At 69.8% G+C, this 18,534-nt stretch overlaps 1 protein-coding gene across 1 annotated transcript in view; it reads right to left on the bottom strand.

The window, feature by feature from the left end:
• Positions 1 to 5,840: 5,840 nt before the first annotated feature.
• The window catches only part of KIF26A (kinesin family member 26A), a 38,241-nt gene continuing 25,547 nt past the window's right edge, over positions 5,841 to 18,534 (bottom strand). Inside the window, exons 6-17 of the mRNA XM_038545987.1 lie at positions 18,259 to 18,448; positions 14,210 to 14,422; positions 13,633 to 13,726; positions 13,122 to 13,384; positions 12,829 to 12,988; positions 12,572 to 12,734; positions 12,068 to 12,230; positions 8,592 to 11,448; positions 7,984 to 8,189; positions 7,830 to 7,850; positions 7,313 to 7,463; positions 5,841 to 7,058 (exon numbers count right to left, since the gene is read on the bottom strand). Coding sequence (XP_038401915.1) covers positions 6,877 to 7,058; positions 7,313 to 7,463; positions 7,830 to 7,850; positions 7,984 to 8,189; positions 8,592 to 11,448; positions 12,068 to 12,230; positions 12,572 to 12,734; positions 12,829 to 12,988; positions 13,122 to 13,384; positions 13,633 to 13,726; positions 14,210 to 14,422; positions 18,259 to 18,448 — 4,663 coding nt within the window. The 3' untranslated portion in view covers positions 5,841 to 6,876. The remainder of the gene's footprint in view (positions 7,059 to 7,312; positions 7,464 to 7,829; positions 7,851 to 7,983; positions 8,190 to 8,591; positions 11,449 to 12,067; positions 12,231 to 12,571; positions 12,735 to 12,828; positions 12,989 to 13,121; positions 13,385 to 13,632; positions 13,727 to 14,209; positions 14,423 to 18,258; positions 18,449 to 18,534) is intronic.

Here is an 18,534-nt window from a genome sequence, read left to right as displayed (position 1 = left end):
CCCCCGGCCCCCCCTCCGCCGCCTCCCAGATTCCCAATGCCCCTCTCCCTGATGGGGGAGGACGATTGTCTTCTCTTCTTGCTAAGCACGAGCGCAGCGAGCCAGCAGGAAGGCAGGACAACGGGGTACTTGCTCCCTGATGCCTGGGACTCAGAGAAGGGGTCACCTGCCCAGGCCACCCGGCTCAGGACCTTCTGATCCACTGCTCTGAGGACTCCCAGATCCTGGGAACCAGGATGCGCAGTTTTGGGGCTTCCGTCAGGCTGGGGGTTCCAGGGCCAAAGAGCCTGGGGAGGGGAGACCCTGGCTGGAGCCTGCCAGGCATTCTCAGCATCCCCCAGCGCAAGGCGGAGCCCGGAACATTCACCCTTGGGAAATCCTGGGGCTTCTGCTGCGAGGTGCGTCCCTCGGAGTGGACCCGTGGGGGTGGCCAGAGGCTCGCCTATATGAACATGTAGGCACCACGACCCTGAAAAAGCCAGCCTCCAGCAAGCCCTGGAAACCCCCGAAAGGGCCCAGAAACCCGAGGCCAGAAGCCTTTGTGGGAAGCAAGGGCACCAGCTCCCTCGGGGACACGGGTGTGCACGGGGGCCAGAAGGCGGGGGCGGCTCGGGCTGCAGACTGCCCCCCCCAGCCCCGACGTCCTGGGCTCCCAGCCGAGGCCCACCCTGTCTCGTAAAGATGCCTGCGCGCCCCGCACCAGCACAGACAGGCCCACAAATCAGGGCAGGCCGCTGGATTTAGAACTTCTCCACTCCGCCCGGCGGATCGGCTTCCCCGCACGGCCACCGGGGCTGCAAGAAATACGGCCCCGTGTCTCCGCCGCTGGAGAAACAGGAGAGATTTATTCCAAACCGTGGAGACCCGGGGCTGGCTCAGGCAGGCAGCCTCCTTCTACAGGAGGGGAAACAGGCACGGGACGGGGGCACCTGTCCAGGACCCAGAGTGTGTGGGGCCCCAGGTTGTGTGGGGCCCCTTCCAACGCCCCGAGCTTGGGGGCTTGCTCCCTGCGGGGCCCGGGCCTTCCTCGGGACACAGGAAAGGCATTTTATTAACCTAGACCTCGGTTTCCCCTGAGCAGGGCCGCTGACGGAGCTGGGCCCGGCTGCCCGGGGCGGTGGCGTGCCCCAGCTGACCTCATAGTTCCCAAGTGATGACAGCGTGAAGGCACGTACGGGGTGACCTCACCTGGAGCCGCCCTGCAGGTTCTAGAGACGTCACCGGGCGTCCTCCAGCCCCGGGGCCCTGGCCCAGCAGGTCACTCGGGGCACTACGGCCAGCGGCCCCCGCACACACGCCTCCCCACGGTCCCTGAGCAGACCCTGGGCTCGCTGAGAGGCCCGGGGCCCGGCCACCCAGCTGTGGCCGCCGAAGGGCCGCTCCCGGCCTCAGGCAGCGCCCAAGGGCCCCCTCGCTGCTCCAGACTCCCAGGGCTCCACAAGGCTGCTCAGAGCCGAGGGGACGTCCTGCCCACGCCCTGCTGCCTCCCGCCACAGTCGGGGAGCCCCGGGGAGGGCCCAGGCCGCCGGTGCTGCCTCCCCCCGGCTGTCACGTCGGGGAGCCAGGCCCGCAGGCTCCGATGGCAGCCGGGAACCAGTGAGGAGTCAGCAGAGAGGCCAGGCCGGGCAGGGACCCTGGCGCCGCAGGACGGGCCGGGCGGTACGACGCCCTCTCCACACGCCCCGCACCTCGAGTCCGGCTCTGGCCAGCGGCAAGGGCTCCCGTGGCCAAAGCTGGAATAGTTCTGCAACAAAGTCAAGTCGTATTGGCTTAAACCCCGAAGTAGGAGATCAGTACCCACACAGCTCGCACCGAGGGGAAATCGAGAGAGGAGGGCCGGCCTCTTGGGGGATCCCTGGTAATCAAGGCCGTGCCCTGCAGTGTGCTGTTCGGGGGCAGCCAGGACCGGGGGGCTGTGCGGGGAAATCCGGACGCCCGTTGGCGTTAGCTGCTGACCACGCATCAGCCGGCTCGGCCGCGCTCTGCAAGATGCTCGCGGGGAGCTGAGCCTGGGTACAGGGGACTCTGCTCTAGAGACGTCACCGGCCGTTCTCAGAGCTCTCCTGTAAATCTAAGATACGATTATTTTTAAAAGGGGATTCTAAAACGAATATGGCGAAGGTTTAATGGGGCTGGGCGGTGGCTGCATGTGAAGTCCTGTACTTGTCTCTGGGGGCCTATATCACAAGGTGGAGGAGAAGGAGGAGGAGGGGAAGGGAGGGGGAGGAGGGGAGAAGGAGGGGGAAGGGAGGGGGGAGATGGAGGAGGAGGGGAGGGGAGGGGGGAGAGGGAGGGGGAAGGGAGGGGAAGAAGGGAGAGTGGAGGCAAATGAGGGGGAGGAGTGGGAGGAGAGGAGATAGAGGGGGATGAGGGGGCAGGAGGGAGGGAGAGAAGGAGGGAGAGAGGCAGGGGCACATTCAGGAACCCAGCTGAGAGGCATTTGGGGTCTTCAATCTGGGGTGGGGGGACCAGGTCGGGAGGGCGCGGGTGCCGCAGGCTAGAGCTGGCCTGGAGCCCGGTGCCTCTGGGACAGGACAGCAGCAGGGAGGGAGGGCCCCCAGCACCTGCTCCAGGTACAGACACCCGGTGGGGGCCACAGGGTCCGCCCCCACCCCTCCCAGAAGGCCCTGCCCCGGAGCCCTGCGCTCCCACCTGCCCCCGAGCCAGGCCATGCTAGACGCCGCCCAGGTCTCATGGGGCCTCAGTGTCCCCAGCCACAGCACGGGGCGGGGTCACGGGGCGCCCAGAGCCCCCGGGCCTGAGTCCTGGGCGCGGAGGCTCCTCTGCGCACCCCCACCCCCACTGCAGACCCGCCCTCAGGAAGCCGGCTTCTTGGCCAGCCCAGGGAATTCCTTCCCGGCCCCCTCCCAGCCTCCTCCCAGCCTCCGTGGCTTCCTGTGTGGAAATGGGGCCTGGATCCCGCCTTGGTAAACACATTATCAGGAGGGAGAAGTCACCCTCCAAGCTTCCTGTTTGCAGCAGCAGACTCCAGGGCCAAGCGCCAGCCCCCAGGACCCTCGGGCACCCAGTTGGGGACGAGTGGGGGCTACTCTGTCCCCCCAGCCCGGGGCCCAGGAGTGGAGACAGCGGGGCTGTCCAGCCCCGAGACAAGCCCTGCCCGACCCAAGGCTGCAGGAAGGCCCCCTGGGGGTGCTCAGACTCCCCTGGGACAGTGCACCCCAGATAGCCCATGCACCCCTGGGTGCACCAGGCAGAGGCGGGCTGGGGGGCAGCACTGGGGGAGACCAGGGGTGGACAGATGCCCAGCGCGAACACCCTCTCAAAGCCTGAGGAGGAGACTGAGGCACCCCTGCCGGGCTGCTTCTCTGCCCCAGACCTCAGGAAAGCGCCCGGTGCCCTGGCTGGTCAGGCCCGGGGGGAGCCCATGGAGACGGCTGGCGTGACCTCACCCCCAATTCCCTGGGGGACATAGGTCAGGAGGGGGCGAGGCCCCGCAGCTGGCTTCACAGGGGCCGGGGGCCAAGAGGGGGACGGGGTCCCGGAGCGGGACGGCCCCACAGGCACCGCAGGGCCCGAGACAGGCTGAAAGTGTGCTGCTCTGAGCAACGAAGGGACCAGGCTCGCCCATCCCTGCCACCACCATCCCCAATGTCACTGCTGCCACTGCGATGACCCTGGGGATGCCGCCACCGCCCCCTCACAACCCCCACGGCGGCCAGCATCACCTCCCCGGGGCCATTGCTGTGTGCAGGTGGTCAGAGGGGGAGGCTCAGAGAGCCAGGCGCCCACTCCTGAAGCTCCCGGCTGTCCCCGGGCTGTCCCCGGGCTCCCGAAACCCCCGGGGGAGGGGGGAGCAGGGAGGTCCTCATGGCCCTTTGCCCAGATTAAGGCCGGGAAGGAGGGGGCAGGCTCCGGTCCAGGAGAAGCACCTCCTGGGGGCTGCAGGCCAGGCACCCAGCTCCCGCCGCAGCCGCCCACCCCTCGCCCTGGCTCTGGCCTGTTCCCAGCCACGCCGGTCCCTGCGCCCCCCGCCCCGGTCATCCGGCCCCGCCTGACCTCCGCCTGGCCCCCCTTCCTAGACGGCCTCCCGTGCCCAGGGCTGGGGCGGGCAGAGCAGGCCTGGACTCGCAGGGTGAGTCAGGCGGGCACCTCACCCAGGGGAGCAAGCTGGCCAGGCGCCAGGCCGGCCTTGGAGGCCGTGAGAGATGCCGCGCCTGGGCCGGCTCATGTCCTTGTCCCCAGATGGCCCAGGCGGGCCCTCGGGCTCCCCCGGCCAGCGCTCCCACCTCCAGGGTTGGCTGGCCCCGGCCCCCACAGAGAACCCCTCTCCCCACCCTGCGAACTCTGCACCCCCTCCAAGAATTAAGAACGCGGGACCAGGAGCTGGAGGCAGCCCTGCCCACTTGGGGCTCCGTTTCCCCCAACCTCCGAATGCAGGGCGCCCACAGATCCCCGACAGCGGGCACACACGGGGCCGCCCCGGCCGCTGTCACAGAGCTGGGTCCCAGGCGGCAGCGGCTTTCCCATCCATAAAATGGGCGCTCCCCAGCTGGGTTCCCAGCAGGTAATGACAGGGCCGAGGCTTTGATGTCCCAGATGAAAGGCGCCCCCGGCTCCCAGCTGCCCCCAGGATGGGGTTCCCACCCAGAAACGCAGGCACCACCCTCCCGGTCCTTCCCCCGGACTGTGGGAAGCAGATTCCCCTGGCTGGTCCCGAGGGTCAGCCCTCCCCGGCCCCGGGGCCTGCTCCACAGACCCCCCCAACCAGGACAGGTGCCGGGGGCAGGAGTCAGAGGGGGTCAAGGGCAGGAAGGACTCCCCCAGTGACTGAGGGGTAGAAGGAGCAGGGGTGTCCTCTCACCGGAGCCCCTCTCCCCTGTTATCAGGCCCTACCTCCCAACCTACCCAGAGTCCCACCACGCCCGCCTCGACCCCTCACGGCCCCCCAGATTCAGTGGCGGAGAAGCAGGCCTGGTGGCGGTGGTGTAGGGCCAGGCTCCTGCTGGGAACCAAACCCAGGCCTTGGAAGAGAAAGGGACAGCCCGGGGCTGGTCTGGGCCTCCAGTGCCTCTGGCCCACGTGCCCCCGGCAGCAGGGGGCTTGGATGCAGGAGGGTCCGGGGCGGCTCTTGAACCTGCCTCCGCCCCAGCAGGACCTCCCCCTCGAAGAGAAACTCCATTTACTTTCTCATGCGTTCATTCTTCCTCCACCAAGTATCCTCTGAGGCCCTGCCGAGGTGCAGCCCTGCGCCCAATGTGGGGGAGCAATGGCTCAGATCCCACCCCCCCCTTCGAGGCCCCATGGAGGCCGGGAGTGCGGGCAGAGACCACACCAGGTGTGATGTGCAGGACGGAGCAGCCCCCGTGCTGCAGGGGGAGCCCCAGACCTCACTAGGAAGGGCCCAGCCGGCCGGGAGGGGGCACCCAGACGGAGGGGGGCAGCAGCCCGGGCTGCTCAGGACCAGGACCACAGTCTGAGCATCAGGGGGAGCAGCCTGAGGCCCCGCAAGAAGGTGCGGGGTGGGGAGGGTGGCTGTGTCCGTTGTATCTACTCACTCATCTGTCTCCTGGAAAGACAGGCCGGGCCACCCCAGCACCTGCCTCAATTTCCCCAGCTAACATAACCCCTGGGAAGGGCCCGGGAGCCCACCAGAAAGCGCCGTTTCCCCGCCAGCCCGGCCCCGCCCCCAGCCTGGGGACCCCAAGAGCTGGGGCAGCTCAGGAAGGCGGTCAGGGAGGGAACGGGGCTTGAATCCCAGGCCCCTGGGGCTGCTGCAGGGGCTGCCGGTGGAAGGCAAGTCCCCTGCCGTCCTGAAGAGGGGTCCCCCGTCGCCCGGGACCCTGGGAGGGCAGCGCGCCGCCCAGTGAGCTCAGGAGCCGTTTTAACAACCAACGTGTCTTTTATTCACAAATAAAAGCTGTAGCAAGAGGTTATCTACACATTTGTACAAAGGTCTGGACGCCCCTAGAAAATACACAAAGGTCAGAAAACAGAGCCCACTGGGATGGGAACACCACGCACGCGGGCAGGCCCACCCCTGGTCTGCAGTTGGCAAGCAGTGCCCCCAGGACCCCCGCCCTGCCCCGGGTGCCCCACAGAAAGAGCCCGGCCTGAGGGATACCTTCCGTAGAAAACCATAAAAACATAGATCATTTGTCTCCAAATTCCCACTGCAAATACTGCATTTATAGGCAAAATGATATAAAAATATGAACCTAACAGAACCTTTACAAAACCCTTAACTCCCCTCCCCGCCCCTTTCGTGTGTGTGTGTTGGTTTTGTTTTTTGCTTGTGGTTTTGGTAAGAATTCCTGCCGTAGAAGAAGGCGCCACGTGGGCGCTGCCCTCCCTGTGTCCTCACGACACAGCAGGCCCTGGGTGCTCCCAGGGAGGTGGGCCCTCCCTGCCCCGGGGACCCCCCGGCGCGACACGCAGACCGGGGTCTGGCGAGCACCAGGGCCGGCTCTGCCGGGAGGAAACAGCCGTGAAGGAGAAGTAATCGTGCATCCTGACACACGGGCCGCCCGGCCCAGAGCTGTCCTGCTACATGAGGCTGCTTGGCCGGGAAGAGCCCGGCCGGCACCTGGACGGCCACCGCCGCCACCCGGGCCACGGCCCGGGCACACCGTCTGCTGGTGTCTTGAGTCCTTAGCACCAAACGCAAAAAAGACAGAGTCCAGTTCAAGGTTAAAGGCACTTGCGTTGCTGTCTGGGTGGGGACCGTCCGTCTCCGGCCACTCCCTGGCACACTCCCTCCCTCCCTCCGTCCTCTCCGCTTGGCCAGCCCCTCCCCCATGCCGCTCACCGTCTCAAGCCACCCCGGGCCCCGCCGGACCCTCCGCATCCTCATCCCTCCGACCCCCGCCACATCCGCGCTCCATCCCACGTCCCCTTCCCGCGCCCCAGCGCCCAGCCTCAGACGTCCACCTCCTGCGGCCCCGGCGCGGCGGCGGGGGCGGCGACGCTGATGTCGAAGCAGGTGACCATCATGACGTGCGCCTTGCACAGGTTCACGCACTGCTCCAAGGCGGCCGTGGCGTGCTCCAGGGCCGCCAGGTACTCGGCTGACTCGGGCTCCAGCTCCGGGTCCACCTCGACTGGGGAAGGACAGCGGGCAGCCGGTGAGGCCGGGGCGCCCCCGGGGCCGAGGAAACGCTTCTCTGCCCTCCCCTCCCCGGGCGTGGGGGCCCCGTCTGGCCGCGGTGAGGAGGGCACCTGGAGCTCTAGAGGGCAGTGGCCGGCTTGGGGGCGCCCAGGGCAGAGGGCAGAGTCCAGGGCCCTGCAAGCCTGTGCCTCCCCCGGATGGGGAACCTCGGTGCTCCCCGCAGCGGAGGCGGGTGGGGGGACTCACACTGCTCCAGCCAGCGCCCGGGCTCCACCATCAGCCGGCCCTGGGTCTCCGCCAGCTCCCCGCAGAGGTGCTCGTGCTTGGCCTGCACCTCCCGAAGCCGCTGCTGCCTGCGCTCGGCCAGTCGCAGCTTGGCGCTGGCGCACGCCAGACCCTGGGGGGCAAGGGGCAGGCGGGCGCTCAGGCACGGAGGGCCCCTACTCCCAGGGTCTCCAAGCACCCGGGCTTTGGTCCCAAGTCCTCCTCCGGCCTCCAGGCCTGGGCAAATGTACAACGGGGGCCTCCAGGGTGGGCAAGGGCCAGACCCGGACCCCCCCACCCCATGTGAGGCTTGCACGCGTGACCTTGCTGCCTGGAACCCGGGCCCAGGACGACCGGGCCCAGCTATGGGAAGCCCTCCATCAGGTGCAGCTCCCCGGGACCCCGGTGCTGACCTGGGGACCCCTCCAACCACCCACTCTGCCCACGGTGGGCATCGGCGGCCGCCAGGGGCTCGGGGCTGGGGAGGGCTGGTTCCTACCTTCTCCACATCCTGGGAGGGCTGAGGGAAGAGGGGAAGAGAAGGTCAGCTGGCCACCGGGCCACACCCCCAGGGGTCCCGCCTGCCATCCCAGGACCGTCACCACCAGCCCCCCTCCCCGGGGCCCCAGCGCCCCGCCGGCTGAGGCCCTGACCTCGGCCGGGTCCTCCCTCGGGGGCGGGCGGTGTCGCTGCAGGCGCTCCACGTCGTCAATCTCATACACCTTGATCTCGAAAGGCTCCTTCAGGGAGCCGGCCAGGGGCGGGGGCAGGTCCACCCACTGCCCGGGGAGGCTGGGCTTGCGGCCCAGGGCAGCGGCGTCGGGCATGGGGGCGGGGATCAGCCGTCTCCGCTGCAGACCTGGAGCAGAGAGCGGGCGCTCGGTGGGCGCGGGGGGCTGAGGGCAGAGAGAGCACAGGAGCCCGTCCAGGAGCCCCCGCCCCCACAGGCAGCCTCAACACCCCGTCGGTCACCCTGAGGCCCTGCTCGACGCCCCGGGGACAGAGTCCTGAGCCAGGCCCACCTGCATCTCCCAGGACGCCCCTCCGGGCCCCCCGCCCAGAGCCGGGAGCCGGCCCAGCCCCAGGTCCCCTCCACCCCGGCGGCGGGGGGCGCTCCCGGGCAGCTGGGCCCGAGCCCCAAAGCCAAGGCCTCGCCTGGCTCCCTGCGCCCCAGCGGGGTGCCCCGCGCACGCCAGCCTCACCAGCCCGCTCCAGCGGGGCCAGCCGGGGTCAGAGGGCGCGCAAACCGCCCCACACCCACCTGTGGCCCTCTTCTTGGGGGACCGGAGGCTGCGGGAGCGGGCGCCCGGGGAGGCGGCCCCGCTGTCGCTCATGGAGTCGGGGGCGGAGGACGCGCTGCCGGTGGCCTCGCTGTCGCGGAGCACGCTCTCGTAGCCGCTGCTGCCGCCGCTGTGGTAGAACAGGGCGGTGCGGCCCATGGCGGGCGGCAGCTCCCCGCTCAGGACGCTGCTGTTGTCGCTGCCGTGGCCGCTGCTGCAGCGCTGGGGCCGCCGCGGGGCCGTCACCTTGCTGTAGGGGGACGGCAGCGCCGGGCCGGCGGGCGGCCGCTCCTCGCCCACGTTCACGCCGCTGTCACTGCCGCTGTCCGAGTCCGCCGAGCCCCAGGACGGGCCGCCTCTGCCGGGGGCCCCGCTGGCCGCCAGCTCGTTGACGCGGCTGTGGGCGGCCCGGAGCGCCTGCTTCGTGCCCATGATGGTGCCGCGGCTGGCCTTGGCCCCCACGCCGGGCGCTGCCCGCGGGGCCGCCCTGGGAGCCGCCGTGGGGCCGCCGGGCGTCCTGCCCACCGCGGGGGTCAGCGGCTTCACCGGAGCGCCCGGGGCCCTCGACCCAGCAGCTGCGAGGCTGCGGCCCTTGCCCCCGCCGGCCGGGGCCTTGGGGACCCCCGCGCCTTTGGCCGGGCTGCCCCGGCAGGCGGGAGCGGGCCCGGGCACGGGGCTGGCGGACGGTACCCCCAACCTGGGCACGGCCCGCGCGGGCCTCCCGGGGGCGTCCCTGGCCTTGCCGCTGCCGTGCGCCAGGCCGTCGCCGCGCTCCAGGGAGCCGTGGGGGCCGGGACGGTACGCCGCCTCTGCCTTGCCGGCCCGGGCCTTCAGGCTGGACGTGGCCCTGGGGACGGAGTGCTCAGCCCGGCCGCCCAGCCTGGCCTCCTCCTCCCCTCGGGGGAAGGCGGCAGCCGCGGCCCGGGTCAGGCCCCCGGCCTGGGGCGTGGCGGGAGCCGGGCTGCTCTTGTGTTCCAGGCTGGACTTGCGCACGGGAGGGGCCGGGGGGGCCGCTCCGCTGGGCCTGGGGAAGAGGCCTCCCTTGGGAGCCACGCTCCTCTTGCTGCCAGGGGCAGCCTTCGGGTTGGCCAGGCAGGCGGCCGCGTCGGCCAGGGCGTCCCTGCAGGATGCGGTGGGCGTGGTCACCCCCAGCGTGGTGGCCCCCCTCCGCAGCGGCGGGATCGGAGCCGCAGCCTCTGGCCTCTGGGCCGCCCTGCCTGCCACCTCACAGCCGTCCGCCACCCTCCGGGCACAGGCCAGCACCGGGGCCGGGCTGGGGGCCCTGCCGGCAGGGACCAGCGGCAGCGGGCCCCGTTCATCGGCCCGCAGCAGCCAGGGGTCCTCGAACAGGCCTCCGGGGCCGGGCGGGCTCGGGGCCAGGCGGGCGCAGCCTGCGCGACCGGCCGCAGAGGAAGTCCTCGGTTTCCGGGGAAGGCTGGAGTGGATAGTCTGCGCCGGGGCTGCCCCCCACGGGGACGCGGCCGGGGACTCCCTGCCAGGTCGGGCGGGGGCCGCCGCAGCCCCCTCCCCAGGCCGGGGACTCCGGGCCAGGCCAGGGCTGTCCGGTCTACCGTGCTCCGGGAACCGACAGCTGCCCTCATCCGGGGAGCTGCCCAGGACCGGGGGGCCCAGGGGGTCGGGCCGTGCTGGCGAGAAGGGGCTGGGCCCGAAGGGAGGCTGAGGCGCGGGGCTGTGGCGGTCGTCCGTGTAGACGCTGACCTCGCTGAGCCAGGAGCTGATGGAGGAGCCGTGGCTGCTCCCGGCCCAGGCTGCTCCCTCTGAGGGCCCGCCAGGGGCCTGCGTGGTGTAGGCATCGAACTCGTCATTGATGCTACTGATGATGCTCACCGGCCTCGACCCCGAGGCCAGGGCCTGCAGGGAGCAGTTGCTGCCGAAGCTGGCCAGGCTGGCGGGGCGGCCGGAGCCGGCAAGCCCGCCCAGGGACAGCTCCTCGACCACTGTGAACACCAGCTCATCCTCACCGTTCAGCTCCACGGGCTGCTGCAGGGTCACCGTGGTGGTCAGCAGGCCGCGCTCCAGACGACGGCCTTGTGCCGAGGGGCGGGGGCAGCCCGCCTGCCCACTCATGCCCACGGGGGGCGTCCGTACCACGCCATCGGCGCTCCCTCCCCCGGGGTCCTCGGGCGCTCTGCTGGCTTCCAGCTGCCGAGGAGGCGGAGGGGCCGGGCTGGGCAGTGGCCTCCTGCCTCCGCCCCCTGCGGCCTTGTCCGGCACGAGCTGCTCCGGCCTCGTGCTGCCGCCCTCCTTCTGGTCAGCACCGGCCTTTGAGGGCTCCGGGGCACCCCGCTGGGTGTCTGGGGCAGGGCTGTCTCGGGGCGTGCTGGTCGCCAGCGGGGAGCCCACCGCCTTCCTGGGGGAGGCGGCGTCAGGCGGGGAGGGCTTCCTGCCCCCGCAGGCCGGGCTGGCCTGGGCTCCGCTGGGGACACCCAGGGGGCCCGGGGGGCCCTCGCTGCCATCAATGCCCTCCAGCCGCTCCTGCAGCTCCGCGAAGGTGCTGCAGCGGAAGTGGTCGGCGTCCCTCGGGCCCTCGGACGGCCGGCGGCGGCTCAGCGCAGGGATGATGGGCACGAAGTCAGGCGGGCCCTCGTTGTCAGTGAGCTCGCGGTCCGAGAGCGCTGCCCCGCCGGGCCCCACGTAGATGACCGTGTCGCAGGACTGCTCACTGCTGGAGGAGTAGTCGGGGTCTCCGGGCGAGCTGGGGGCCAGGCGGCCGGGGTCCGGGGCCAGAGAGCGGGGGTGGAAGGGTCGCAGGTGTGGGGGGCGGCGGGCGCGGCCTTCCTCGCAGGAGCTGTCCCCGCCTGAGGAGCTGGACGCGTACTGGGGGCGGAGCGGGCCCGGTGAGCGACCGCCTTACCCACCTCCTCATCCCCCACGTCCCGGCAACGCACGCCGCACCCGGGGGAGGCACGATGCTGGCATCCACCGACCGCACCCCACCGAGGCGGCGGCAGCACCAAAGGGCTCGGGCAGCCAGCCCAGCGGACTCCGGAGATCCAAGGAAACAGCATTAAGCCGAATCACAGGGAAGCAAGAACACGCACCCAGAGCCACACCTCAGACCTAGGTCTGTCTGATCCCAGGGCGCCCCCTAACCCCACTTTCCTGCCCCCGCTGAGGGCTGGCACCAGGGGGCCAGAATCGGGAAGGGTCCGGGCCACGGGGACCCCAGGCCGACCCGACAGGCACACACAGGCCCGGCAACCACAGCCCCAACCCTAGGAGCAGTTCCAGTTCTGCTTGAGGTGCAGGTGATTTCGGGCGCAGCTCCCTGCCCTGTCCGGGCAGAGCCACAGGGGGCGGCCCCGCGACCCCAGGGCACACAGGGAGTCCAGCCAGGGATGGGCGCAGGCCCCCTCACCGTGCCAGGCGGGAGCCTCGGAGGACACGAGACCCCGGGGGTCCCCAGGGGGAGGGGCGGGCGGGAGACAGGACCAACCTTGACCTTCTTCCTGCGCAGGCGGTGGATGCGGGCAGCCAGCTGCACGGTGCTGAGCGTTTCGGCGTGGTGAGCCGGCGCGTCCGAGACGTGGGCAATCATGGTGGTCCGGCAGCTGGGGGCGGCCAGGGACTCACGCAGCAGCATGGTGAGCCTGTGCTCCCTGGGGGCGAGGGTTGCTCAGAGGCTGAGGGCCTGGGGAGGGGATGTCAGGGTGGGAGGCTGGGCGTGGGGGGTGCTACAGGGCCGGCGGGAGGGAAGGAGGCAGGCCGCCCCCCAGGACAGGGCCATGCCTGGAGCCCAGGGTCAGGTCGGGCATACAGCCCTCGGGGCCAGGACCCCCCCCTCCTGCCACACACAAGCCCTCGGGCAGCGAGGCCCGGCGGATGAGGGGGACATAACCGAGGGGCTCAGCGGTCTGGGCACCCTGGACAGGCCCGCCATGCCCCGGCTGGCTCCCAGGGGCCACCCCCACCAGCGCCCACCGAGGAGCCCACCACTCACCTGTGGGGCACGTGCTTGGCTCCACTGACCAAGGCCAAGATGACACTGCCCAAGGCCGACAGAGGCAGACACGAGGGTCCCCCGGGGGCCTCCCCGCCCCGGCTGGGTGCCCCCTCACAGCCACCCAGGTCGATGAGATGCAGGCGGCTGCGGCCTCCGGACACTGAAAGCACAGGGCAGGAAGGTGTCGGTGCGGCCCCCGGGCACCCGGACCCTGCGGGGCACCGTGGGGGGGGGGGCAGGCGAGCGACACCTACTTCCGCCCCTGCCGCACTTCTCCACGCGGTACTGGTAGACGTGCAGCGTGAAGAGCAGGTGCGAGCTGCCGCCGGGGCGGGTGGCGCTGCGGGCCGCCAGCGCGGCGTCCAGGTACAGGGCTGCCTTCTCGGCCGTGGGCGCCCGGAGCTCGCTCTGGTTCTGCAGTGGGGACCGGCGGAGCGGGGAGCACCAGCTGTGGCCGGGCCTGCCTCCCGGAGACCACCCTCGCCGCCCCCAGGACCCCGGCCCTGCTCCCGCCCCCACCCGGGTGGCCACGGTGCTGGTGGCGTACCTGCGCCCCACACGCAGGGTCCTCCCGCAGGTACATGCCCGGGGACTGGGCGTCCTGGGGGCTGCCGGAGGCCACCTCGGCCAGCAGGTCCCGCGGGCTGTCGTCGGGGCCACACACCTCCGCAGCCGACACGCGGACGGAGAAGCGGGTGCCCGTCCTCTCCTTGCGCTCGTCAATGAGCCTGAAGAGCCAGGAAATGGCGCAGGGCACAACGCCCAGGCTCTGGGGCGAGCTGTCCTTCCCGATCATGGTGTAGGACTTGCCTGGGGGCCACGTGGGCGTGTCAGGGCCCCACACTCGGCGTGACACGCCCTCAGAGCCCAGCCACACCCGGCTGCCTCCTGGGCCCTGCCTGGGGCCTCCTGCAGGTCGAGGGCCCCTGCCTCCCAGGACTGGCCCCCTCCCTGGCCCTGTGCCCACCTGCTGCCCACGTGGGATATGTCCGTACCCCCCTTCCCAATGGCGAAATGAGCCCAGAGATGGCAGAGAGGGGATGATGCGGGATGCTCACCGAGGCTCGTGTGGCCAAAGGACAAAATGCAGCCATCAGCCCCACTGACCACCGACTGGAGCACGTCAGCCACTGTCCCCGAGCAGACCTCCGCCTGGGAGAGGGCCACAGGGCACTGGGCAGGCGCCAGGGTCAAGGGGCCAACACGCGGCCTCCCCCCCACACCCGTGTGTCCCCCGCTCACAAGGTGGCCACGCTGGCACACACAGGACCCAGGATCCAGAGATCTCCACGCGCACAGACAGCGTGCAGACACACACAACACCCGGCACCGGCCCGCCAGCCACACGGCCCTCGCTGCCACGTGGAGGCAACCAGGGACACGGAGCGCACCGCACCCCAGGTGCCCACAGACACCCAGACAACAAGCCCCGCCACAAAGCTTCCCTGGAGCTCACCGAAAACCGGGCCCTTCCCCGGGAAACGGCCTGACCCCCCAGGGCCGGGGCCAAGGAGCGTAAAGCACAACAGGCTGGGCCTGGGCCCCCCTGGCCTCACTCCTGCCTCCTGCTCCTCACTGGGCACCAGAAGCAAGCACAGGCCTGGCCCCCCCCCCGGGATGCCCGCACCCCCTCACCTGCTCCGAGTCCTGCGGGAAGACGGCGTCGAAGGCAAACATCTTAGGAGCCGCGGCAGAGGCTGGCCGTCGGGGGCCCGAGCTGCCCGGGGGCCCGGCGGCCGGGTCGTACAGGGTCACCTGCTTCTTGCGTGGGTCCACCTTCAGGAAGGACGTGGACTCGGCCGAGTGCTGGGCCCCCTGCGCCGGCCAGATCCGCAGCATGACCTTCACCTGGAGGAGGCGGGCGGAGCGGGCATCTGAGCAGCCGCCTGCCCGCCCAGCGGCCGCTAATTACAGGGCAGGAGAGCTCGCGCGAGTTGAGACAGCGGGCCAGGCCCCGGCACGGGATCCCCTCCGCAGGAATGTGGGTGCTTCACCCCAGCTCGGGCTGGAGCGGATCCCGCAGGCAGAAAGCAGGGCTCACGGAGGGGACGCTAGCCTGGTGCGGGCAGTCAGCAGGCGAGGAGGTGCAGGGGCCAGGACGGGGGAGCACGCAGGGGGAGCAGGCTCTGGGTGCCCCTGTGCACACAGGGACGCAGTGTGGGGTGGCACCCAGGTGCACCCCACCCGCCCTTGATTTGCGGCTCCTCCACACCCCGTCGCTGACCCCAAGGCAGAGCCAGAAGCTAAGTGAGCTCAACCCCAAGGCATGCGGCCTTTGGGACCAGAATCAACCCCTTGCACAGTGCGCAGCTCTGCTAGCTTCCCTGGGAACCCCCCGCCCACGCCCCCCTGGGCTTAAGGAGAAGGAAAAATGCTGACAGGTCCGTGTTTCTCCAGGTCATACAGCCGGAGACTGGGTCTCCTCAAATCCCAAAATGAGATTTGAGGCAGATTTGCAGAGGCAAAGGGGAGGCTGCGGAGCAAGCAAAACAGGCCAAAGACCCAGCGCATGGGGGGGAAGGCACATGGCCCACACTCCCCCCAACAGGGCCCGGTCCCAGGGTGCTCCGCTGTGGGAAGGAAGGTGCTACCTGGAAGCCCGGCCGCCCCTCAGCCTGGCTCGGGAAGCGGCCAAGTGCAGCTCCAAGGAAAGCGGGCTCAGGCCTGGGGCAGGGCCCACAGGGCAGGGCAATCACCCCAGCTGCTCCCACAGGGCAGCCCCAGCCCCCAGGTCGGCGGCCTCTGGGCCTCCAAGCAGCCCCCCCCCCCCCCGCGCCAGCTCCCAGCCCCCAGGCCGCTCAGGGGCCCTGAGCACACCTGCGTCCACCACGAACTGGGCAGGAGGAGCAGAGGCAGAGGTGCGGATGGCCTGGGGGAGAAGCTGGGGGCCCCGTGCTGGGAAGCCCCACTCAAACCCCAGGTATGGGCAGGATCCCGGGCCAGCAGGACGTGCATGCCCCCCAGGGAAAGCTCGATTCTGCCCAAAAGGGGCTGGGGTGGGGTGGGGGGCAGGACCCGGCCTTAGCTGGCAAGTCACCAAGCAGCCTCTGCTCCGTGTGACCCTAAAACACAGAAACAGACACAAAAGCGTGCCCCCATCCTCTACCCCCACCCCCGGGCTGGGTTCCACAGGAGACAGGCATCCCTAGGGAACAGAGGCCCAGAGGGGAGGGGACCCGGGACCTAGGCACAGCAGCCCAGAGCAAGCGTCACCACAGACGCCCCAGAGCCTTCGGGGAGAACCAGCACCCCAAACCGCAGCTCGTGCGCGGCCGCAGGGGCGCCTCCCGACCGGGATGAGCCCCCTGGGGAACCAGGGTCCCTCCGGGGAGGGCCCCGGACTCCACTTTCTGCCGAAGGACGCCACCTTCCACTCCCCGATGAGATCTTCGATTTCTCCACCACAGCGTAAATCAAATTACCAGACTCATTTCAGAGCCAATATTTTTCACGGATTTAATTGTAAGTGACAGATACATAACGCCGGCAAAATTGGTTTACCGTGGGCGGTGCACGCGAGGCCCACCCTCTCCCCTTGGGCACGCGGCAAATTGACATGCAAACCGGCTCCAGGAAGGAGGGTGCGTCCTGGGGGGAAGCGGGAAGAAACACTTCTCCTCCGCACACCCGAACCCGGGCTCCGCCAGGCGAGAATCGATTCTTTTATTCCCCCACGACACGAACAGAACTATTTCCTTTCCAGATGCCGCTGCCAGGCAGACGAAAATGTGCACTTCCCAGTAATTTCTGGCAATTTTTTTCTTTTCTTTTCAGCGTGAACTCCTGGCCACTTCAGGAGTCACCTGGGTTGTGCAGATTGGAGGGGATTCCCGGGGGGGCCCTGGGCCTGGGCTCTTGCGGGGGCGGGAGGTGCCCCCGGGGTGGGAGCCGGCCACAGTAATGGGCACCCAGGGACCCACGGCCCGTGGGGAGGGGACAGAGCGGCCCACAGCCCGCCGTCGCCCCCGTCCTCGCGGAAGGCCATTGTCTGCAAGGATCCTGTCATCGCAGCCCCGAAACCAGGGAAACCAGGCCGGGGCATCAGAGTCTCTCCCCTAAATGTTCAGCTACCACAAAGCCCCGCTGAATGGCTGCCAGGTAGGGAAAAAACACGTTTTGCATAAAAAAGGGCTTCCCCTCCTGAGAGGTGGCCCAGCGCGAGGGGGAGGGGCGCTCGGCACCCACGGAAGGCGCTTCGCGTCTCTTAATACCGCGAGCGATGATGAATTATCTTAAGTAGCGCATTAATGTCAGGCATCGAGTGCGACCTAACTTCTTCTCTGTGACAACGTGAGACACCTCTCAGGAGGCATTTCTGACTGTGACGTTGGAGCAAATCACACCCAGGGAGCCGGGGAGGGGGCACGGGAGGTGGGCAGTGGGTGGACTGGTGGCCAGGGCTCCCCGGGGGGAGGGGGTGGAGGGACGGGGACGAGGGGGGGACAGGGAGGAGTCTACCACAGAGAAAAGGGAGGAGCCCCCCCCTGCCCCGCCCCAGAATACTTGGCTCTGCGCCTGAGACACGAGGCCCACCCCCACGCACCCCGCTTGCAGACAGAGGAGCCCAGGCGGTGAGACGGGCCAAGTGAGCAGGCCAAGGGCAGGGCCAGGCCCCGGGGCTCTCTGCCTGCCCAGCCCAGTGTCCCGCCATGGCCCTGGCGCTTGCACACCCACAGGCCAGCGGGGCTGAGCTCCCCCAACTCGAGCAGGCTCCCAGGGACCCCGAGGCAGGATCTTGAGCTTGGCTCAGGCCTGGGGCACGGTACCCTGTGAGCACCTCAGACCCCCTGCAGACCCTGTCACTGGACCCGAAGCCCCCTGAGGCATGCCCCCAGGTGGGGTGGGGGGACCGTGCCGCGGTGAGCATGGAGCCCAGCCAACCACCTCTGCAGGGGGTGAGCCTCTGGGCGCTGGCAAGGCTGGGCCGAGAGCCCAGGAGGGCGGTGGGGGGTCCACCCAACCACCCTCAGGGAGGCACCTGGGAGTGCCAGCGGGCAGCAGTGCGGGCAGACAGTGGGGAAGACACTCGGGGTCAGGTCCTGTCCTCACCCCAGGGAGTGACTGCTCGGCCTCCCCACCTCCGTGGGCACAAACCGTCCGCCTCACTGACGTGCTCACACCGATCCCACGCACGCAGGACCCCGAGTAGGGCCAGGGTGCAGCTACGAGCAAACCACATGGGCCCCAACAGAAACCCAGTCTCGGCAAAGGGCCACAAGAGCCAGGGGCCAGCCGGCCTGTGGCGAGACCAGGCGAGGCCCTTCCCTGCTCTGCGCCTCAGTTTCTCCACCTGAACCAGTTGACCACACGTTAGCCTGAAGGGGTCCCATCCCCGCCCTGGAGCCCCACCTCGGGGTGGCGTGCCAACATCTGTGGGGTCCCTGGGGGCAGACCCCAACCCACAGTCCCAGGAAGCCCCGGCTGAGTGGGTGCCCCCACGGAGACCAGCTTGTGCCCCGGGGACCCCCACCCATTCCCGAAGCCCCACCACAGTCTCCGAGCCACCAAGGTGTGCCTGGACCTCCTTGTCTCCTTGTCTCCTTGTCTGTACCCCACCTTGTCCAACCCAGGAGAAGGACGACGATCCTTCCATCTCCTGCACCCCCTCCCAGCAACTCCTCAGACCCCCGGCGTCATCCCCCTCCCAGCCCCCGGGGTCACCTCCAAAGCAGGGGTGGGCCTACCTTTCCAACACTGCCGGGGTTGTCCTTGACCTTGGAGGCGGCCCTGAGCAGGCAGGGGGGCGTGGGAGGCGGCCACAGCTGCAGGACCCCACTGAAGTCCGTGGGGTAGGGGGAGGCACTGCGGGCGGCAGGGGCCGGCGGCGGATGAGGTTTCTTGCGCTTGGAGGCCAGGCTGAGCTTCTGGGCAGCCCTGGGGAGGGGAGGAGAGGGGGCGGGGGGCACTCGGCGCTGTTCTTGCCGCCTGCCCGGCCCAGGAGGGGCCCCAGGACTGGGGTT

This window comes from Canis lupus, chromosome 8 (genome assembly GCF_011100685.1).
Source record: "Canis lupus familiaris isolate Mischka breed German Shepherd chromosome 8, alternate assembly UU_Cfam_GSD_1.0, whole genome shotgun sequence".
NCBI classification, from domain to species: domain Eukaryota; kingdom Metazoa; phylum Chordata; class Mammalia; order Carnivora; family Canidae; genus Canis; species Canis lupus.
The sequence above is the reverse complement of the archived record's forward strand: the minus strand, read 5'-3'. Positions and strand labels throughout refer to the sequence as shown.